Source organism: Hippocampus comes, unplaced genomic scaffold, assembly GCF_001891065.2.
Source record: "Hippocampus comes isolate QL1 unplaced genomic scaffold, H_comes_QL1_v1.1 scaffold174, whole genome shotgun sequence".
NCBI lineage: Eukaryota > Metazoa > Chordata > Actinopteri > Syngnathiformes > Syngnathidae > Hippocampus > Hippocampus comes.
In genome coordinates this window covers 1,495,473-1,517,195 of record NW_017805983.1, presented here as the reverse complement: position 1 = coordinate 1,517,195, position 21,723 = coordinate 1,495,473, and the positions used below count along the sequence as shown (strand labels likewise).

Sequence of the window (21,723 nt, the reverse complement as noted above, 5' to 3'; positions counted from 1 at the left end):
GAGACAGTGGGGCGGGCACATGTACTCATTTTCTATGGCACGTAGTATGCTTTGCAGAGGGAGCAACACTGAACACACTTGTTACTTTCACTCTGGTCTGGAATTCACTGGAATGTAGAGCACAACACGAGGTCATTGGACAAAAATCACTAAACAACTTAAGCATCACTCTGAAAACTGGACGTCATCCTGTCATGCTCTGAGACATGAATAAAGGCCTTGGCCACTTCTGGAAATCCTGCCTGCAGTCTAATAAAGTAAATGCATCATGATTTATGGATGTCTTGTGCTGCAAACCAGCAATTGCACATGCTCCGTCAAAATCCACCCTGTACACTTGGAGTATTTTTACTTTAAAAAAATATTTGTTTTCTAGTATTATTTTCAAAGAGAATCTAAATATTTTTGCAATACTCGCATCGATATTTCAATCCTCAGCGCCGCTGATATCAAAACAACAAGACGGCACAGTCAGCAAAAAGCATTTTCGATTGTCTTTCACAGTGACAAATGTGACTGTTTCAAAAATATCTGGAACATAAAAACAAAAAAGTATTTACATTGTTGCTTCTATATAATATATTTGAAAGATACTTCTATCGAGAGTAATAAAATACTTCAGTCTCGTGCTTTGCTGAACAGTGAAGTGCTGTGTTCGTGAGTTCATGCCAAGCCGGACGTTGTTTCTTGGCGCAGTCCTGGAAACCTGTGGCAGGTTGAAGTTCAATATCTCTATTTAATTTATGTATAATGCAATTGACGTGAACCAATATTGACAATCAACTACAGTTAAGCACATATAAGTATGTACTGAGTGACTGCGGTTGTAGTTTACTACTACAATGTGTCATCAGTTCCAAAGTACCTGGGCCAAGCGGCAGCATATTAAGAGCTTATAAATAGTTGATGAGTCACCATATTCAAGATAATAGGCTGCAGGTAGACGCAACCATTACAAGCACAGAACAAAGTCAAATCATGTATGGCACATTTTTACATGACGGAGGAAAATTGAAATGAAAATTCTCAGAACCACATGAACAAATAAAATAAGTCACTGTTGTTGATGTACACACCGAAACAAAAACACACTTTGTCTTTCACCAGCAACAATTCTGATGTTTAGTGATGTTACCAGGCCACCATTTGATGATCTAGTTAGATTTTACTCGGATACTGAAAGCAGCAGCCACCTACTCAGCAACCATCCCGAGAACCGGAATGTATGTATATGTATGTTCCATGATAAACAGGGAGTCAGAAAAATTTCCACATCAATTCGCAGGTCAATAATTTTGGCCAAACATGTTGAAATGACCTCAGTTTTCTTCAGATTGTAGAGAAACAGAACACGATTTTATAAGAATGATTTATTTAAACAGGTCTACGTCTCCCCTCTTCCTGCAAATACTGATGAACTCTGGCATTGCATAATGCCATCGGCCCAAGACATGTTGCAGCGTGAATTGAACAAGAATTTAACTACCGTGCCGTGTCCCATCCGCTGCACAGAGTGAACACTTGAAATCACTCTCAGAATAACGTTATGCTGATTGACACCTAAACTGTTCAACTTTGTAGTTTTCAAGATAATTGCTTTTTAAATGATGTCAAATGTCTTGAGACACCCTATATGCATTTTTTGGATTGTGTTGCTTCTTCACAAGTTCATAGACCAAGTAAAAATTTTCCACTTTTTTTTTTAACAAGAAGAAAAATGTGACCGCCTTTTAGCTTTTATTGTTTGATCGCATGGTGGTCTACTGGTAAGCAAATTTGTTTCATAGTTCTGAGGTTTGGGGTTCAAATCTCGGTTCCTGCCTTCCTATACTCTTGCGGATATCATGTGATTGATTTTTTTTTTTACGCCGCCGTGCTGGCAGGTATTAGTGATATTGGCATTTGTGTGGATTTTCTCCCACATCCTAAAAACATACATGTGTGATTCTTTGACGATTCTAAATTGTCCATAGTTGTGTGAATGCTTGTTTGTTGATATGCGCTCTGCGATTGGCTGGCAACAAGTATGCTTGGATAGGGTCTAACTAACCCGATAGCCTAGTGTGAATAAGCACTACAGAAACTGAAGGCTTGGATGGATTCTTTATAGTTCAATTTAAGACATATTTTTTGTGTCTGTATCTGTTGGATCTTTAATGGTGCGTTTGATCTATGTAAGCCCCTGGTCCTCAAGCCTAAGATTTGTTTCATAAATCAATAATTTCACTGCTCACACTGGCAGAGTCGTCATGTCGGCTGACTTCCAGGTAACTGCCTGAACCGACGGGCTTTGTAGCCATCCCCCGCCCTCGCTCAGAGTCCGGTGTGATGAAGGGTCGTGTGTCATCCACTCTATCTTCCCCCAGATATCCCGTTGATGTCCTGGTGGGGTGAAATGACACAGGGCATGACACCGACGAGGGGACATTTCCTGCTTCATTACCGGGCCACCTGTGACCCTGGTGGGACGGTGTGGGTGGGGCAGTCACCTGCCGGCTTGGGACACTGCTGAGAACGCTGCCCCCCAGAGGCATGGAGGACTCCGTCGGAACCTCACTGCTTTCCGAAAACTGAGGGTCACTGTTTCTGCGCAGCCAGAGCCCCGGACTGACTCCAGATCCGGGGGAGGGAGATTGCGACGTTTGGTTAAAGGGATGAAATAAACTACCCCCTTCGAGTAGGTGTTCTCGGTGCAGGGCCTCATCAATGCTGCGGGTGAGGTTAATGGGAGACGGGGGCCGAAGATCAAACTCGCACGTAGAGAGAGAGGTGTCCCTATCCGGCTCCAGACTTCCACTGACTGAGCGCTGTGGTGTCAGTCCGAGCGCCTGCAGTCTCAGCAGGGAGCTCGCGGAGCTATCAGATATGCCGCGTTCTGCAGAACGGCCTCTGTGGTTGCGTATTCGGTTGCTATCTTTGACGCACTGCGGTTGGGCAGCGGCTTGATCATGATTATGGTTCCTGATGAGACTCTTGGTGATGTCAACTCCAGAACGTTCTTGGCCAGCCCAATTGTTGGGCACCTCTGCTTGACCTCCTGCTGCAACACCGTTACTATCAGACTTTCTGCAAGGTTTCCCGGTCAGACTCTGGACGATCTTGGACCAGCATGTGTGTCTATGAGAGGAGCCTCCAGAATGGCCAGGCGACGGCACGTCTCCTGTTATTCTTCCTTCTCCTGTTCCTCCCTCATTTCTTCCTCTGCAACACTGAGGCCTCCAGAACACCCACGAGGTCGAGAGAAGCAGGCATAATCCCCAGGTCAGCTCCAGGAGTCTGGCCCAGAAATGGACAAGCCACCAGCCCCAGTTGAAGCTCATCCAGTCCCCAAGAAGTCCATAGAGCCAAAGGGTGGCATGAACATGTAGTCCACAGCACAGCGCTCCAACAACCGCACAAACCGCCAGCACCTTTCCAAGAACCATCCCTTCTCTCCTGCTACCTGTCCAAGCCTTTCTCCTGGCCTCTTCAGCGACTCCAGAGTGAGGAATGGGAGGGCAACGTATTCGCGGAAAGACATGGAAGAGGAATCCGAGACACAGACCCAGACCCCAGCACAGGGAAAGAACCTGGAGGGTGACAGGTACCACGGGTGACAGAGCTGGCGAAAGCAGATCTGCTGCCAGCAACAGAGTGCACTGCAAGACAGCCAACACGGCCACCAGGGGAGGACGCTCCAACGTTGGAGGTAAAACTGTCACTCCGGCCACCCTCAGGGCCAGCAGGGCCACGGCAGCATGCGTCCACACCAGCAAGTGTAGCGGCAAATTGTAAATGGCCGCGACTGCCGAACGTGGGAGGATTTTCTGTGTCCCGTAGGGATCAATCAGAAAGAGAGAGGCCCTCAGTCCTCCGACCAAAAACAACAGGGCGTTGGCCAGAGAAAGAGCCCCTCGATGAGGACAGTTTGAACCCGGGGACAAGATGATCCCGAGAGCAGACCCAGCAAACAAAAGCAGGAAAAGGGTTGCTGACCCGTAGACATGCAGCTCCCACGCAAAAGTCAGATTCCTGCTCAGGTCACCCCAGTAGATAAGGCTTCTATTTGGGGAAGGCTTAGCGTTAGCAGTAGGGGACGACTTTGAAGCTTGATAAGGATCCGCTAACAAGATGGAGCCATTCTTCTGATCAATGAAGCTTGTTTGGCTGACTGGTGCAACACTGGTAGTCAGGAATGACAGGTTAGCTGCAAATAGTAAGAAAAAGAATAACGTTAGATATATATCATTTCAAAATTGGAATATGTTCATATACTGTACATACAGTATATCGACAATGGAATTAGATTTGTAACACTTGTATGTGAGGATGAGAAAAAAGATTTTTTTTCTTGTCTTTTTGATATCGTGTTATCAGGTTGTTGTAAGACCAAGCAAGATGTCTGTGGTTGAAGGGGAGGCGCCATTTATATGAGGCAGATGATAAGTGCCTGGTCATGTGTCTACATATGACCCCGCTTCAGGAGAAAGAGTCAGACATTTCTGAGCAGCAGCCCTCCTAGTTGTATTTGAACTGCCTCCTTGATGCAAGTTTTTATGAAATTGTATCTCTCAATATTTTTCAACCCATTAAGGTATTTTCATACTTATAATTCTTAAAGGGAATCGTAAGAAAAAAACTCCAAAAGAGTAAACATTTGAGATGTGGTGCTGAAGCCACGATTGGGCTGTAGTTCAACATCACGGTAACAAGCTATCGGGGCATCTGGTCCATTCCAGTCTCATTATGCGGCTAACTTGTAATGCAGCTAATCACCCAAGGTCTAAATATGATTTTGACAAAGGAAGATAACTAAGTAATCTAATGAAACCTCTAAACTATGATTGTGAGTATCATGATGTAAGCCGCAGCACTGTAAATATCTACTGCGTGAGCCTGACAGTACCAGTTCACAGGGTCAAGAGAATAAATATGAGCCACTGAAGGGACTAGTGGACATTACAGTCAAGTCATTTCTTATGTAATTCAACTAGAATGGCAAAACATCAGCCGCATAATCTCAGATACATTAATATCACGAGGATAATATTCATTAACACACCAGACATAATGCAGAGCAAGTCATATTTGGAAAAAAGTAGCAATTACGAGTCTTAATAATATTAGATTTATGTAATTAATAGCCAAGTACACATGTTACATAACGCCATAGAGCATTTCAGTGGAACTCAGAACACTTTGACATTTTAAAGGATTATATGGTATATGACATCTTAATCTGTCGTAATCATGTTTGAATGCATACCACTTCATTTTTTTGCTCCTGCACCGGGAATACACCATGGGGTGGCACCATGGTGGACATCTACTTAAGAGACAACAGATGTGCGATGTCAAGGGCTACCGGTAATTTATGGCAATGTAAGCCTCTCCATTTTGGGAGTTTGATGGATGGCGGCACAAAGAGGTCCAAGAGTAAGAGTTTCTTAACTTAGCCACTCGGAGCACGTGACACGGAGCCTAATGAGGTATTGTCCAATTCCAAACTCTTTTGTTACTTGAACAGCTCGCTAAGCTAAGTGTTTGACTTTCTTCCTTCCAACAATTCCTTACTGGGCTGTGATCTGGACACATTCCACAACGCGCAGCTGGGTATGCTTAACTTACCTCTAGCCTGGAGTCTTTCCCATACCACATACACCGTTGTAGCGTATTGAATGCACACACGTGGCAAGGGACTAATACAAAATGCTGAAAAATGTCTACGCCGAGTCAATACCATTACCGTGTTGTCCCCTAACAATGTTTCACACGTTCGCTTTACCATTTCCTTTTCCGCAAACCCGGATTCAGTTTTCTATACATCTGCTTTTCATTACCAACTACATTCTCTGAGTTTCTATCGCTTTTTTTTTCTTTGCCACACATTCACCCAACCCTATGCTTCTGTTTCAACAGTCTGTTTTTTTTTTTTCTGAGCCCACTTTCCTCTTGTATGTTTGCTTGCCAGCGATTCCAGTTATTTCCCTCCCTTGCATCCCACCCTGCTGCCTCCTGCTCATACTTTCTACCATCTGGGTGAACCTCCAAATGCTTTTTCATATCGTTTGGAGTATTTCTCTTGCTTGTCACAACACTGATTTGTTCATCACTGTGTATGAAAATTGTCAAACTAGTTAGACCAGCTGGTTTGCTTCATGTGCATTCTTCAAGTACCTGTTGATGTTGCTTGCACAGTTGTCCTTGTTCTGTTTCTCTCCAAATGTGCAGTTTTGTTGTGTTTATTTGTAGCTTTGCTTGGTGTTTTCTGATCCAACTCAGTAGTAAGAGGCATATTAACTGCAGTTGTTACAGCTATTTTCTCTGTCATGATTTTTGGAAGTGGAATCTTCTTGCTTTGATTGATGACCGGCTGTCTGGTAGTCTGTGGTTGTTTGCCAGTAGAGCCGATTGTGGTGACAGTGGAGGGTCGGTTTAAAGTCACTGCAGCCTCAGACTCATTTTGTCTGCCAATGGCAAGTGTCAAATCACCTGAGAATTGGAAGAAAATACACTAACTGTGAAGTGCAAGCGCTAATTGTAATGTGAAAGGCAAAACAGAATCAAGTTCCTCACCTGTTGATACAACGGCAGGAGGAGTGGCATGTGTTGCTCCTGGAGACGGCATAGCTCGTGATACAGTTTGTGTTGTCAGTGCCGACACTTGAGGCTCCATAGCCCGAGTGTCCACTGATGAATTGTGCATATCAGCTATTTTAGTCCGTGCTTGTGGTTGATCCTCTGTCAATTTATCAGTAGTCGATGGCACAGGAGCGAGCAATTCCTCCTTTTCAAGGATCAGTGTTGCACTACCTGATCCGAGTCCCTGCAAATCATTCGTCTCTTTAAGTAGACTGCTAGCTGTTACAGGTTTGTCACCGGAGGGTAAAGTAAGCACAGATGTCGCCAACTCTTTTTCCTTCTCCAACGTCCCATGTAGTGGCGGTGTACTTGAGTCAATCTTGGGCCGGGTAACTCTTGGCCAACTCATGTTTCCTCCACGGCTCCGCGTCTGAGAAGAAAGGGTTGACGTAGTCGAGTGTATTCTCGGCTCTTGCTGCTCTGCATTTGTTGTTGTCATCCGACCCTGCGCTGTAACCTTAGCTGGCACGGCAGTGCGTCCGCTGGGAGGCAAAGAAGACCGGGATCCATCTGTCTGCTTGGTGGGTTGAGAGTCTTCAGGAAGATCCAGAGGAGAGAAGGAGGGCGATGTGCCAATAATGACCTGAGCATCGGATGGATGGAGGGAGGAGATGAGGAAGCTTACTAAAAGGAGTGGTATGGAAGCCATGGCCTTAGTAGTTAGCAGTGTCTCCTGCTGTTACACCATCGTCACACTGGGCTTCTGTCGATTCAGAAAAAAAGAGAATCATTTAACATATTTGCTGGTGCAAAAACATGTCATAACCCACAAGAAATTCATATAGAATTGTCGATTGTTACAGTTGTGCTTAATTGTACAACATTGCTTAGCAGTACCGTACCTAATCGGGTTGGGGTAGCTTCAGATTTTTTTAATGCTCATTTATGTGATTAAAGTCAAGTCACTTAAGACTAGTCACTGATGATATTGCTATTTTTAAGAGACAGGACATTGTGGAAAGGCAGATCGTTTGCTGCTTGTCGAAGGCCAAGAAAATACATTTTTTAAAATGTTTCAATAAATTTCTATGTGTGAAGATAAATGTATTCTTCTATTTAGGGAATACAAATGTGTAAACACATTTAAATTAAGTTTAATTTAAGTTACATCTTTGCACTTTAAAAGTTGTAACATGAATTCTGTGCTCTAACCGCAAAGTCATATTTGGTCCCTGGTTTACGAGTTTAAATGCAATTCGGGACTCACCGCAGTCTAGAGCGAAACTACTCCAACTCGATATTGAATTCATTAATTACAGGAAATATTTGTATGGGGGAAAAAAAGCAACATGTCTATATCACCCTTCGCATTTAATAGTCTTCGGTTATTCTGTGGATTTACTATGCTAACTGAGAGGTCATGTTATGGTGAGGTCAGTGAAACTCCTGTCAGGGGTTTTGCACAGTCAGGCACGTCACGAGCATTCACACAGGGATGTGTCAAATGTTTGCTTTCACAATACACATCCTGGCGAAACAAGCAGAAACATACACAAAAAGGAGGCAGTTGACTTCATGAAAACAGCCTTTCCTAAAAGTGTCAAAACAAAATGATGCAAGATTCACAATTTATTGTCAAACAGGCACACATTTTCAGAGCTCTTTAAAATTCACGTTTTTGTAATACTGCATTATCGATGCTGTTTCTTTATGTGAGTGGTATGTCATGCAGTAAATGAACTATTAGTCATCTGGTTCGTTGTTTTGACATATTTCATCAAGTATTTTGACTGACAATTTGCTCAAAGCATTGAAATGCTTTTGATTCAGAACCCACTGTCACTCAGAAACACAGCATCTCAAGCCTGAAGGATTACACAATCCCCAAGTACCAAACACATACCCTTCCCTCTTCCCAAAACCAGTGTCTTCCTATTTTAGCACATGGCTTACGTAAACCTTTCTTGTTCACACTGGCCTCTATCTGTGACTCACAATGGGAATGGAAGAAACCCCCGAGCGGCAGAGTCAAGACCACGCTGAAACTTCAGCATGAAACATTAGCAGAAATCAGTCTGTGCATTTTGTGTGTGTGTGTGCGCGCGTGTGTGCGTGTGTGTGTGTGTGTGTGTGTGCGCGTGTGTGCGTGTGCGTGTGTGCACGTAGGCCTGCGGGAGAACTCATTCTGTCACCAATGACTCAGCAAAGCTTCATTCACAGCCGTGACGACTTACTTGCACCTTTGACGCTCATTTAAAGTACCGGATTGTTTTTTTTTTTTTGGTGGGTGGAGGGGTGAGTATTCCACATTGGGAAATAACGACAGCTCCCACAGTCACCATCCGAGAAGTCACAGACAGTGGTCAGAAAATCCCAATTACCTATGTAGAGAAATGAACAGAGATGGGTACTTTACCCTATTTTGCCGGTTCGTCCTCTGTCTGCGACCTGGGTACCCTTCCGTCATCGTGGCCTCTCTCCTTATTCATACAATAATTGTCCTCTGTCCCTGTCCGTCCTCGTCCTTTTAAAACGCTTTTGTCCCAGTCCGCCCCCCCACTCCAAAAAAAAGCATTTGTGCATTACGCCAAGGGAGAGAGGCAAGGGGGGGAGGAAATTAATACCTTACAAACGAGACAGCATTTACTTTGCTCCATACAATTGCGCAGGACTGCTGATCCCATCTTGAATGGCACCTTTTGCGACAACTGCGAGCAAGTACTATCATCGACAATATTTACATGACATATACAAAGAAGCCGCAGCCATATTGGATGTGGCAAAGTAAAGCAAATTGTGAATATGTTTCCCCCTTGGAGATGTATTATTCAGCACAAACTCACTGGATTAATATGGAATTATTGCTTTTGATTATGTGATGTTATCCCAGCTCAGTTTTACAATATTATTTGCCGAATTTATATCAGAATGCCCATCGCTGGAAATACAGTATACAAGGGAATTGACCAACAGTGCAGAAATATAAGTGTGCCGCATAACAGTAGCCTCAGTGTTTATTTTGCTTCCTGTCTCAGTCACTTCTTGTACTTACAGGCTCATTGGCTGGTGTCCAGTTCAACTCCCTTCCTTTCCTCTTTTCCGTTTCTCTTCCCCATAACCTGAATAATTCTAGCCTAGCAATACAGCATGCCTCTAGATTCTTGTTGAATTGGGCCAGTGAAGATAGTGCAGCAGAAGACAGGCAATTTTAACAAAGTGGAGGTATTTTCACGACAGGGGAGGATAGGCAGATAAAGCTGCAAAGTAATAACCAAGAAGGTGGAGAAGGCGAGTGATGAGATGAAGTGACAGCGCAGAGGAAGGACCGCGGCGGGATGGAGGGACAAAATGCTAACGAGGAGAACAAGTGAAGGTTTAAATTTACAGCAGAAAGGGTGGGCTGGTTAAAACACAATGGCAATAGCCACAAACAACAAACAAACAGTTTGTGCCATTAGGAAATAAGACTACATTGACAAAAACAGGACTATATACAGCAACGATTTTTTGTTTGCAATGCCTTATTTCTCAGATTATCTCATCGATTAAGAAGATAAATATTGATTTTGCACTATTAATCAACAAAATATGCATGTGAGGCGTAAATATTGTAGTCCCCCTTCAGATCACAATCCTAATGTCTGTGACCGTATGTGTGTGGCTTTAAAAGGTGGGGCTGGGCCTGGTGAGTGATGTGGGTGTCACTGAATGAGAGTATAAAATGGCTGTTAATTGGATAACTGTAAGATAGTCTGCGTGCCAAGAAGCTCATCAATGCATGTGCTTATTAAGTATTAATTTTGTTTCCATTGTTGAAGCGATTGAAAGTGCACCGGCGGTTGGGTCCAACCTTGGCATATTCCAAGACTTCTAGCTAGCGGGGGTAGGCTATATAGAGTTAGAGAACATTGTGAGCTTGACTTGGCAGTCATGGCACCGTTGTAGCGTCCCGTGCCTCTGCAGTAATATGAGTTTGTCAGCAAAAAGGATCGCTGTGAAGCTTCCAGGCAAAGATTCTGCTTCAACTTTTTTTGTGATCGAAATATTCCATGTATTGTTTCAACCCTTTACAAAAGTATTTGGACATACGTCCGATACTCCCACCAGAGCGAAAATGAAGGAAAAGTGGGAATATTTTTTTCCTGTATTATGTGTCTGAGGGACTTTTTTCCCCCCATTTGATCTCTGTTCTAGTCCAGCTCAAAAGTGTTTGACGGGGTTGAGATCAGGGCTCTTATGTTCTTTCACACAATACTCACTCAATCAATCCGAGCAGGTTTCTCACACCAGGGTGCTGTCATGATGAAAAAGGACCAATAGGGTCTACCTCATAGGTGTCAAATTCAAGGCCTGGGAGCCAGATCCACCCCATCCCAAACATTTAATATGGCCCACAAAAGCAAATCATGTGTCAACTTCTGTGATCCTTGCTGAAATCTGTACCAAGATTTTTTTGTGTCTCTTTTTACACTACCTTGAACAATCACAATATTATTAACGATTACACTAGACTTCTAATTTTACAACTTGCAATCCATCAAGTTGTTGTGTAAATGTACACAATAATATGATGAAACGAATAAACACTTATTTGGTTTCACCGTCAAAATGGTTCTCTGAAGGAAGCTGTAACTTCAAAGTGGCCCACCATAAAAATGAGTTTGACACCCCTGGGACACTTAACTCCTGATTCATTTATAAAATTGTGTGTGCCATGACTTCAGTCTATAAAGTATGCCCTGTTATAAGACTAAGACGTTCCATTTCCACTTCCCACTTTGGTGAGGTTTCCATTTAGCCACAGAGAGGCTGCAGGCCAAACATAAACAATATCACCAGTGAGCAATGGCTTTTAATAAAGACATCTCTCATATGAGTGAGATGAATGCGTCTTAAAAGAACGAAGACTACCCTGAATGTTTGTGTTTGGATCAGTGCGTTAAAATCAAACAACTATGTACAATTAGGAAAAGACGCGCCACTGTGAACACAATTAATCCCCGAAGAGAGAGAACTGTCACATTGGCTCCCGTTGTGGCTGTCCATGGGGGGAGAAGGCAGATGGGTGCAGCCAGTCTGAGTATTTCCATCATGTTAGGCCCCCAACCCCCAACCACTCCCCTCCCGCCAGGGGCCAAAGGACACATCATTTTGCTCATTCACGTGCAGACGGGGGTGCATGTTGTGGAGATGTCGTCACTCTCTCTTATACAATATGTCCTTTCTCCAGAACAGGAAATGCTTACGGCCAAGATGGAATAGTATCGCAGCGAAACATGGAAGATTGATTACACGATCGCTTACTTTATCACATGTATCACAACAGGCGCAAATGGCTTAATCAACGTGGTCCTTTCTGTGTTAATAAATTAACATGTGTAGTCAAGTGTTGGTTGGTTCATATAGAACTGTACAGACAGGGCGGTGGGGTGTATGTGGAAGATTTTGGAGACATTTTTTGTTTCTCCTTCTGTGCCAGCGTCCAGACAGCTTGGCAGCAAAATGTTTCCTTTCATTCCAGAGAAAGTTTAGTTGTAAACTGTGCTATATCTGCACTGACTGTAAATAAGATTTACAAATTTGAGCAGAAAATGTTTATCACAAAACACATCTGGTCTATACTGTATGAAGTATAAGACGAATGTGATGTCAAATGTTACATTTGAATGTTAGCAGCATATAATGTCATTTGGTTCCCCAGTGATGAGATGTCAAACGGAGCTAAAGTAAATGCTAGAACAAATGCTCATAGAGCCACACAGAAGCAGATGAGTGGCGCTATTTTATTCCATGAGGAACACTGTTTCATGCAACACTGAACACATTTCCTAGTAAACCCCCTCCTCCAACAGTATATCCAAAACTGAACAAAGCAATGTTCCTTTCCATATGATTTACAGTACTAAATAACACAGCATTCAAAGAGAAGAAAGCAGCCTGAGCTAAGACCAGATGGAGAAATGTTTCATCCAAAAGAACCTTACAGGAAAGATAGCAGGTGTTTTAACATGTTGAATTTGCCGTTTGGATGCTTTTATTTAACTAACCTATCTGACTGTGGGAATCTGTTTTGACTCATCCATTACTGTTTGTGTGTGCACAGTTTAACAATTCGTTACTTGATCACAGAGTGCCCATCAGCTAAACTGACTTCACACAGTCTACGTTATCAAGGTGGCACCGTGATTAAAAATCACAATCCGAGAACAAGCTGAGAGGTAGAGCTGCTTCATGGAGGATGAGAAGGGACTTTAGCGGGCCGTTGAAAATGCAACCCCAAACTTTTCAAGTAAAAATCTGAAGAAAGCGACAACAGAAAATAAAACTGAATGAAATAAGCAGTGTTAAACTTTTCTGTTATTGCTGGAATGTCCACTCTCCACAGCAATTTACTGTATGGCATGTTTGCATTGCCTCATGTACTGTAGGGGGACACATGAGGCTGTGAAGCAGCGTATGCACAGCGTGAAATGGGGAAATGGGAGGGAGAGTATATGCGGTTATCTTGGTATGTGGGAGAGTGGGGGGAGGTTGCGGGTATAACCGTTAAAAATTCCACACCTTGGAATACATGTGGATTGCCTCCATAATATTCTCCTGCTTCTCCTATTTATTTGACAGATTTGCTCATCTAAACACAGCTAATAATTCAGTTTATGTTACGCTGCTTAAAACCTCGGAAAATAAACAAAAGTATGAATCATTCTACTGCAGTGCTGAGAGCCAACTATCCCCAAAGCTGCCTGCTGAGCTTTTAAGACACTCCAAAACCGGTTAAAGATGCCTCTCTCGCGCCTGGAGGCGGTACAGAATCTGCAACCTCCCAACCTCCCAGCCGGCGAGGTCGCGCCGTAAGAAAAGAGGAGACTCCATACAAAACCAATTGCGGTTGCTTTTGATCACCATCCCAAACGGATGTACAGCTTAAAAGTGCTGAGACCAACCACATCTTTGACTGATGTTGCGCCCTCTGATCAAAGGCCGAAGGTTGTGGAGGGTGGGGTATTTCGAGGACCCTCGGATTTTCCCCCAAACACACACTCACACAAACACAAACACACTGCACAGCCTACAAATATTAACTCATGCTGGTGGCCACAGAAGGATTTTCCAGAAAATATCATTGTCATCTAGGTGCGTAGCCATCATGAGCAGGGGGATAGGGGGGGGGGGGCAAAAGGGGCTGTTAAAGACTGTACAAAATGGTTATCAACGCACATTAAAGTGCTCCTCTCTATCGTGGCCAAAGAACTAATTAAGCAAGCTCTGGCTGAGGTAAAATGCAATGGCAGTAAAGTACAAGTAAACCCCAATGCAAATACAGCAATGCTTTGAGGCATGAGTTGAATTTATTCCGTGAAAATGCTTATGACTCAAAGCAATCGTACAGTGGAACCTCGGTTTACAAGTGTAATTGCCCAAGTGAACAGGGTAAGTGGGAATAGGTGGGTGCCATGATTGGGTATAAAAGGAGCCTCCCCGAATTGCTCAGTCATTCACAAGCAAAGATGGGGCGAGGTACACCTCTTTGTGAACAAATGCATGAGAAAATAGTCAAACAGTTTTAGGACAGTGTTCCTTAACGTATAATTGCAAGGAATTTAGGGATTTTATCATCTAAAGTTCAAAAACTGGCATCTGTGATAGTATGGATCTGTGTTTGTGCCAATGGCATGGGTAACCTACACATCTCAGAAAGCACTCTTCATTCGGAAAGGTACATAGAGGTTTTGGAGAAACATACAATATGCTGCCATCCAAGTGGCGTCATTTTCATGGACGCCCCCACTTATTTCAGCGAAAAAATGCCAAACTACATTCAACACATGTTACAAGAGTGAACCTTTGTAGTTAAAGAGTGTGTGTCCTAGACTGGCCTGCCTGCGGTCCATTGAAAATGTGTGCCACATTATGACACATAAAATATGACAATGGAGAAGCCGGACTGTTGAACAGCTGAAGTCGTTCATCAAGCAGCAATGGGAAAGAATTCTACCTACAAAGCGTCAACACTTACTGCCGTCAGTTCCCAAACGTTTATTGAATGATGTTAAAAGAAGAGGCGATGGAACAGTGGTAAACATGTCCTGGTCCCAGCTTATTTGGAATGCTTTGCAGCCATAAAATTTAAACTTAATGATTATTTAATTAAAAACAATAGTTTATCAGTTTGAACATTAAATATCTTGTCTTTGTAGGGTATTCAATTAAATACAGTTTAAATATGATTTACAAATCATTGTATGCTTTTTTTAAATTTATGTTTAAGACAACGCCCCAACTTCATTGGAATTGGGTTTGTATGCTAGCCAAGGTCCCAGGTTTGACAGTAACATTCAGCTAACTAAGGAAAGCTGATGAACAGTTTTGCCTTTTCTGATATGTTTCGGATATAAAGCTACCCAACTTGTTCCCAAAGCCAGACATTCCACATATGCAAAAAGAATGAGTATGTTCAGGTGTCCAAATAGTGGCCCCACATTCCCAGTGACACACCACAAGTGGCCGTGCGAGACAGGTGCTAAATCATGTGTAACCACCAAACACCCCGCGGCAAAAGACACTATGCACATCACAAGTCCTCAAATGTTGGCCTGCAACAGAGAATGAAGCAAATGTCTCACTCTGTTGTAGCTTGATGCCATAAAAGGTGATAAATGAAGTGTTGCATGGCAAACACTTGCCATTGAAAGATTTGTGATGCATCTACATGAATATTTCATGCTTATGGTACGAAGCTGTTAAAAGCCCACAATTGTGTTTAATGCAAAGGGGGCTTGTACTTTTTTGGTATACAGAATGTGAGTAATGTTTTATTTCTCAGTTGTGACATCTTACGGATGTGAGTTCTGGCAAGACAGTCTGCTGGAGTCTGCGAGAAAGTATTGAACTACACCGCTTGGTTAAAAGCCTCAAGGTAAGCCATTATTGTAGTAAAAACACATGCAACTCAATACAAAGGCATGGCTTCTCTTCTGTCTTCTTAAAGCCTTTACGCAAAAGCCAACTTGTCCATGAGAAGGACTGTAGAACAAGCTGTAAATCTTTGTTGAACTGTGTTGGAGGAAAGATGAAGCCGTTTTGTCCGGCCAATGGATCGGGGTGTGTTGTTTTTCTTCTGAATGGAGTTCATCTGGCGGCTTCTGCTCGACGTCCAGTAGCACATTGGCCCAGTTTCCTCTCCCTGTGTGATGTATTCAAATTTTCCTAACCCATGTGTTGCAACCGCACACAAACACATGCTGTACACCTGCTAGTGTGAAACAATTGCAGAAACACCACTGAACTTGTTGCTAGTTTAAGTGTAATGGCTATTTCCACTCTCTGTGCTCTAACGCTGTTTCAATTTGCTGGGTTATTGTTTAGGATAATTTGGTTCCTGCTTCAGTCTAATGAAACCCAAGAAGGTGATCTTACAAAAGATAATTAGTGGAGTTGTGACCATGGAAACAAACCCGGAAACCTCATTATACTCTGAACTAATAGAGTCTTTATAATCCTTGCTTTACAAGTACCGGTACATACAAATGCTTGACAATATCTACCTATGGTCTATTTTCATGTTTTCTGGGATTTCAGAATGAACTCATACAAAGTCTCTTAGCAGCATGTGGTCTGTGCTGTTTCACTTCCCAATATTCTGCTGATATGATTTCAACAAGCCCAAGCATGACTAAGTTGCAAACCAACACCCTTCTCAAACTGATACAGCAGAATAGAACTGAATGAGCAAAAATTTACTGCAAGGTCCATTGTAATCATGGCGCTCCACAAACAAAAAATGGCTTGTACAATAAGTCCATATTATCCATCCATCCATCCATTATCCAAACCGCTTATCTTCACTTGAATCGTGGGCGTGCTGGAGCCGATCCCAGCTGTCTTCAGCAGTAGGCGGGGGACACCCTGAACTGGTTTCCAGCCAATCGCAGGGCACACATAGACGAACAACAACCATTCATGCTCACAATCACAACTAGGGGCAATTAAGAGTGTCCACTTAACCTACCATTCGTGTTTTTGGAATGTGGGAGGAAACCAGAGTACCCGGAGAAAACCCACACAGGCACGGAAAGAACATGCAAACTCCACACAAGAAGGCCGGAGCTCAGATTCAAATTCTGGACCTCTGTACTGTGAGGCAGGCGCACTAACCGGTCGTCATTGTAATGCCGTCCATCTTATCCAATGTGCAGAAAAGATGGACGGCAGCACAGCACTAATTCCCCTGGCATCCAATGGGCGGAAATAATATATTTCTGCCCATTGGATGCCAGGGGAATTAGTTTCTTTGAAAGTTCCAACCTAAATGTTCATCACCTGTTTAAAAGAAACGGTCTGTCTATCTCGTATTAAAAACTGATTCTAAAGGGGAAGTCAAGTCCAAAATTTTCTTGACAAGTAAATGTTCTATGTTCCCCATTACACCTGTTTGCTGAGTTTGGTCATGTGACATTTGCAAGCTGAGCCATGATAGGCCGTTACCTGAGCCCTGAGCAACTGTGAGGTCATTTTCAGTCAACAGCAATTGACTGCCCCCTGAGATGGATAAAAATGGGCGGATGTTGCTGCTGAGTTCATATTCCACAAACACAATAATCAAATATTCAAAATACTGTGTTTATACTAGTGGCACCGCATAGAACATGTTACTGTAAAGAAAATTTCAAACTTCACTTCCCCTTTAAATATAACTAAAATAATATTTCATTTTTCTTTTTAAATCATGATGAGGAAGTATTGCAGTATATAAAACGGATGCATTACTTTATTATTTTGTTTGGGGGCTGGAACAGATGAATTTTGATCAATTTCAATGAGGAAAATGCATTTTATATATATATATATATATATATATATATATATATATATATAGTAAAATGACACAAAAACTAGACTCTTATTGTTCCACTGTATTTAAAAAAAAAAGAATGACTAATTAAAACAATTTCCCCCATTACCCATTAAGAAAATTTGGTCCACTGCACACCCCTAATAATAATAATAATCTGTATTCAATATCTTACGAAAAAATAATAATTTCATTTGTTTCCACTAAAATGTTATCTCAACATTACAATTCATGGAGGCCCCTACTTCTTCCACCGCCACTCACTCACACTCTGCAATGTTTTCCATTAGAAATAGGAAATTACTCAGAGTAACAAGTGTTATAAAATATTACAGTGGGTGCTGTCGTGAGAAATGGAAATGACCTGCAGTATCCTTAACTAGCCTACTATTATGGCCACGACGCTCGTTCACGTTACATTGTATGACTGCGCAAGAGTGACGCCGTACCGCAGAGTCTCCACGAAAAATATTGGACGTACCTGCTGGTTGCTACTCTGCGCCACGACACCGGTTAGGATGCGCTAGCTGCGGGACAAGTGTCCATAGCCCACCGATGATTATTGGATGAAGACGAAGAGGAAAGTGAATTCACGCTCGGGTCTGCGCTGCTGCAAGCAACCGGCTCGACAGTGAGCTCGCGAGGAGGACTGGAGAGAGAGGGTGACGCCCCCCTCCCGCCGACTGACCGCCGCATCTCTCTTCACGTCCAACTGTCCTTTCTTGTGCCCCAACAACCCAGCCGGAGAACGCAACAGCAACACGCAGCCTACACATTACGCAACCGCACTAACCACGCACGCACGCCGTAAGCTGGCAAAGTGGACCGTGACGACACACATTCAGTGATACCTTGATTTACGAATTTAATTCGTTCCGTGACCACTCTCGAAACTCATTAATCAAATCACTGTTTCCTAATGAAATGAAGTGAGATGCTATCAATCGGTTCCGGACCCCAAAGCTTTTGGTTACGTTTAATGAAAGCATCGTGTTGTGTAGAGTAGTACAGTACTGTGCATGGTTCTAAATCTAAAGCCATCAATCCGCTCCAGAGTCCCAAAATCACATACGTATTTTGTTGCGTTTTAATTAAAAAAAACCTGCATTGTATATAACAGTGACTGTTTTTTCTCTGCAAGTACCACCATCATTACCAACAATAAAATACAGTCAGTCGTGCAGTAGTTTATTTTAAAAAAAGAGATGGAGGTCATGCTCACAGTTAGAATATTAACACTGCATTTAAACACAGAGGGGGAAAAATACTATACTTAATGCGTCAATGTAGGCTACCACACACACACACACACACACACACACACACACACACACACACACACACACACAAAAGTACAATACGTTACAATAAGTTTCATTTTTTAAAGTACTGTGCTTGCTGTAAAAAAAGAGCCACTGTAACATTATGTACAGTTCCAACATGCACATTGCAAATTAAAAAAAAATCTGTCCTAAAATTTTATTCCATTTCAACTTATTGCATGTTACAAGTGTACATGTACGCGCACCTAGACCACAATTTGAGAATAACTGGCATAGAGATAAATACAGACTAACACATATGTAAATAATGCAAAGAAAGAAACTGGTTTTATAAAGTGTAATTATTATATGTTGGGAAAATGTCCACCAACCACACTGTACCGTGTGTTACGCTATTTGTCCTGATTGAAGCTGAATTTTAGTGGTTACTTTGTGCCTCCCAGTGTGATTAGAACTTATCAGTCAAAAACTCCCACCTTCTTGGATGGCTTCTTTAGAATGCCTGCTACACGCTCCTCTCCAGGCTAGCATCACAACATCCGTGTAAACAACCATCCAAGGTCAAGCGACACCAAGCCATCAAACTCCCTGTGGATACTTGCCATACATCTGTTCTACAAGTCTCCACACTTAAGTAGCTACTGGCACCAAACTGCAAGCTATCCCACTACCGCAAATAGCGTTCAGTCACAAAATTCAACGCTGGGTGCTTTTTTTTCCCCCACTGAATTCTAGCAGCAATGACTCTGAAGCTTGCTTGGAGCATGAAGCAAAAAAACTGATAACGTGATGACTAATAACATGAAAATCTATCTCTTGGGAAATTCATACGTCAAGGTACCACATTGTACTATACAGACATCATCCCGCAGCACTAGTGACTCCAACAGCGCGTATAAATGCTGTATGCGTTTGCAGGGGAAGAGATAGCTGAAACCGTACGTATGCATCAGCAGAGGACAAGGGAGAATATGAGCTGACCTCCATCTTACTGCATCATCATGCTGCACCTTGGCCCTATGCCTGCTTTTTAGCCCCCACCTGCTCGGCTTCTGGGGAGCAATAACACTCCTGCTGGGACATGCTGCTGTCGCTGTGGGAACAAACACACATATAATGACAAAGACTGTATACGACAGTACACACTCAGGAGCCACATATTGTGCAAGTGGTGACTACTTGCACAATATAATGACGTACAAGGGCTGTAAATCATATGCGTCAAAATTTCTTCGTTAATTTTACTTTTAATTGACAGAGGTGGCAAAGTTTCACACAACAGGCACATGCACACATGGGAACTAGGTGGTGCACAAGCACTTGCCCATGCCCTTTTTTTCCCCTTCATTCATCAATATTTTTAAAAATAAAATAAAAATGAACCTCTTCATTCTCACACACACATATTCATATATATTTAATTATTATATAAGTTATAGTTTAAGAAAGGTAAAGTGATTATTTTTTATTCAATGAACCAGCAATCAATGACGATCGCAACCTTGGTTACCTTTATCTCTCTCTACTTATGTCTTCTTGATGAACTAAGGAGAACAGGTATCTGTTTTTAAGTGTGCAGAATGAAAGTAAAAAAAAATGATTAGAAAAATACAGATACAGTCGCAAAGTATTTGTACTTCATTACATCCCACCACAATATAATCATTATTGTGGTTGTTGTTTGTTGTGGTCTGATGCAGTACTCGTACATGCATGAAGCAGGCAGACATCATTGTTGCTATGTGTCCGTCCAGTCTGCAGTGTAATCCTAAAATAACCCGCGCACGACACAGGATTGCCATAATGCCATTACATGGTAACTGAGGCAGTAGGAAACGCCAAGCGGGTTCTAGACATGGGAAGCGACAGCTCTTCTGTTTTGTGAAAAAAATAAAAATTCATTAAGGGATTATTTTATCGTACTTTATACTAGATAGAGAAGCTAACTTGTCTGAAACATCAGTTTTGTCAGATTTATACAGTGATTGTTTTCGCGGTTTTGTCTTCTCTCTGTCCACCCACTTTCAAAAATTGTTCTGTTCGACTGCATTTCTAATCACAACAAAATCACAGAAGGGATATACAGGTATGTCAACCTCCCTTGTCGAACAGCAAAAATGTTCTGGCATTAAAAGGCATACAGATCTAGCACACTGCATGATTGAGCAGTCGAACAGGACAGGTTAAAAATAAGAGAGAAACAGAGGGAGGTAGTGAGAAAGAGAAACGGGGAGAGAAAGTGACAGAAAGAACTCATTAAAAGTGTCATTCATATTGTGAGGTAAGTTGTTCACATGAGACGGTTTCATCTTTCACATGTTAAGCGCTTCCTTTAGCGCAGGCACCTTCTTGTACAGGGATGGGCAACTTAAATGCTGGAGGGGGCCACAATTTTTCATCAGCGTTGCTGGGGGGGGCCCCCACATAGGACCATCTACATCCTGATCAGATAGATGGATGACAAAATGCTATTTTAAATATGGATAAAATGAATGTATATGTGCAAAATATGTGCTCTTAAAAAGATTTCATTTTTAACAAGACATTTTTCAATGCATGTTGAAAAGATCAACTTTCCTTACCTACAAAGAAGCGTTTGAATCAAACAACAAAATAACCACAGTTTTCCCAATGCAAAAGGAAAATATGCAGTCAAGGATGGTACAAAACTGCTGAGAAAAAAAAAAAAAAAAACAACCCAACATTAAGTGCAAGAAATCATTTTTTTTCCCACAAAAATAAATTCACTCCAAATGTTAATATTATATACATACTATGTTTGTGCGGCATATCATTCCAAAGTCACAAACTTACATTAGGCCTACTCACGTTGTAGTTTAGGGTAATATAACTGTCATTTTGAATTGTATATGGGATGGGATGGGAACTTAAACACTGGAACTGGATCTTACTTAAACCATACAAGGCACTGGGGCCTTCGTCACTTGACAGCCAAAGTCAGAGCCCGTTGCACGAAAGTATTCATGGCTGTGAAATAAAACGAGGCCTCATTTTACCAATAACAGC

General features: G+C 42.3%; 1 protein-coding gene across 2 annotated transcripts; it reads right to left on the bottom strand.

The window, feature by feature from the left end:
- Window positions 1-85: 85 nt before the first annotated feature.
- On the bottom strand, window positions 86-18,199 carry LOC109528632 (proline-rich transmembrane protein 3). Of its 2 annotated transcripts, XM_019891487.1 has the most exons (5): window positions 17,895-18,199; window positions 6,556-7,324; window positions 6,157-6,471; window positions 2,160-4,186; window positions 86-2,122 (listed from the first exon to the last, which is right to left on the bottom strand). In XM_019891487.1, exons 2-4 carry the CDS (start codon window positions 7,268-7,270, stop codon window positions 2,208-2,210), a joined length of 3,009 nt encoding a protein of 1,002 aa, XP_019747046.1. In that variant the 5' UTR covers window positions 7,271-7,324; window positions 17,895-18,199; the 3' UTR covers window positions 86-2,122; window positions 2,160-2,207. The 2 variants fall into 2 exon arrangements, with proteins under 2 accessions (XP_019747046.1, XP_019747045.1); XM_019891486.1 differs by having other exon boundaries at window positions 86-4,186.
- Between the last annotated feature and the right edge of the window lie 3,524 nt (window positions 18,200-21,723).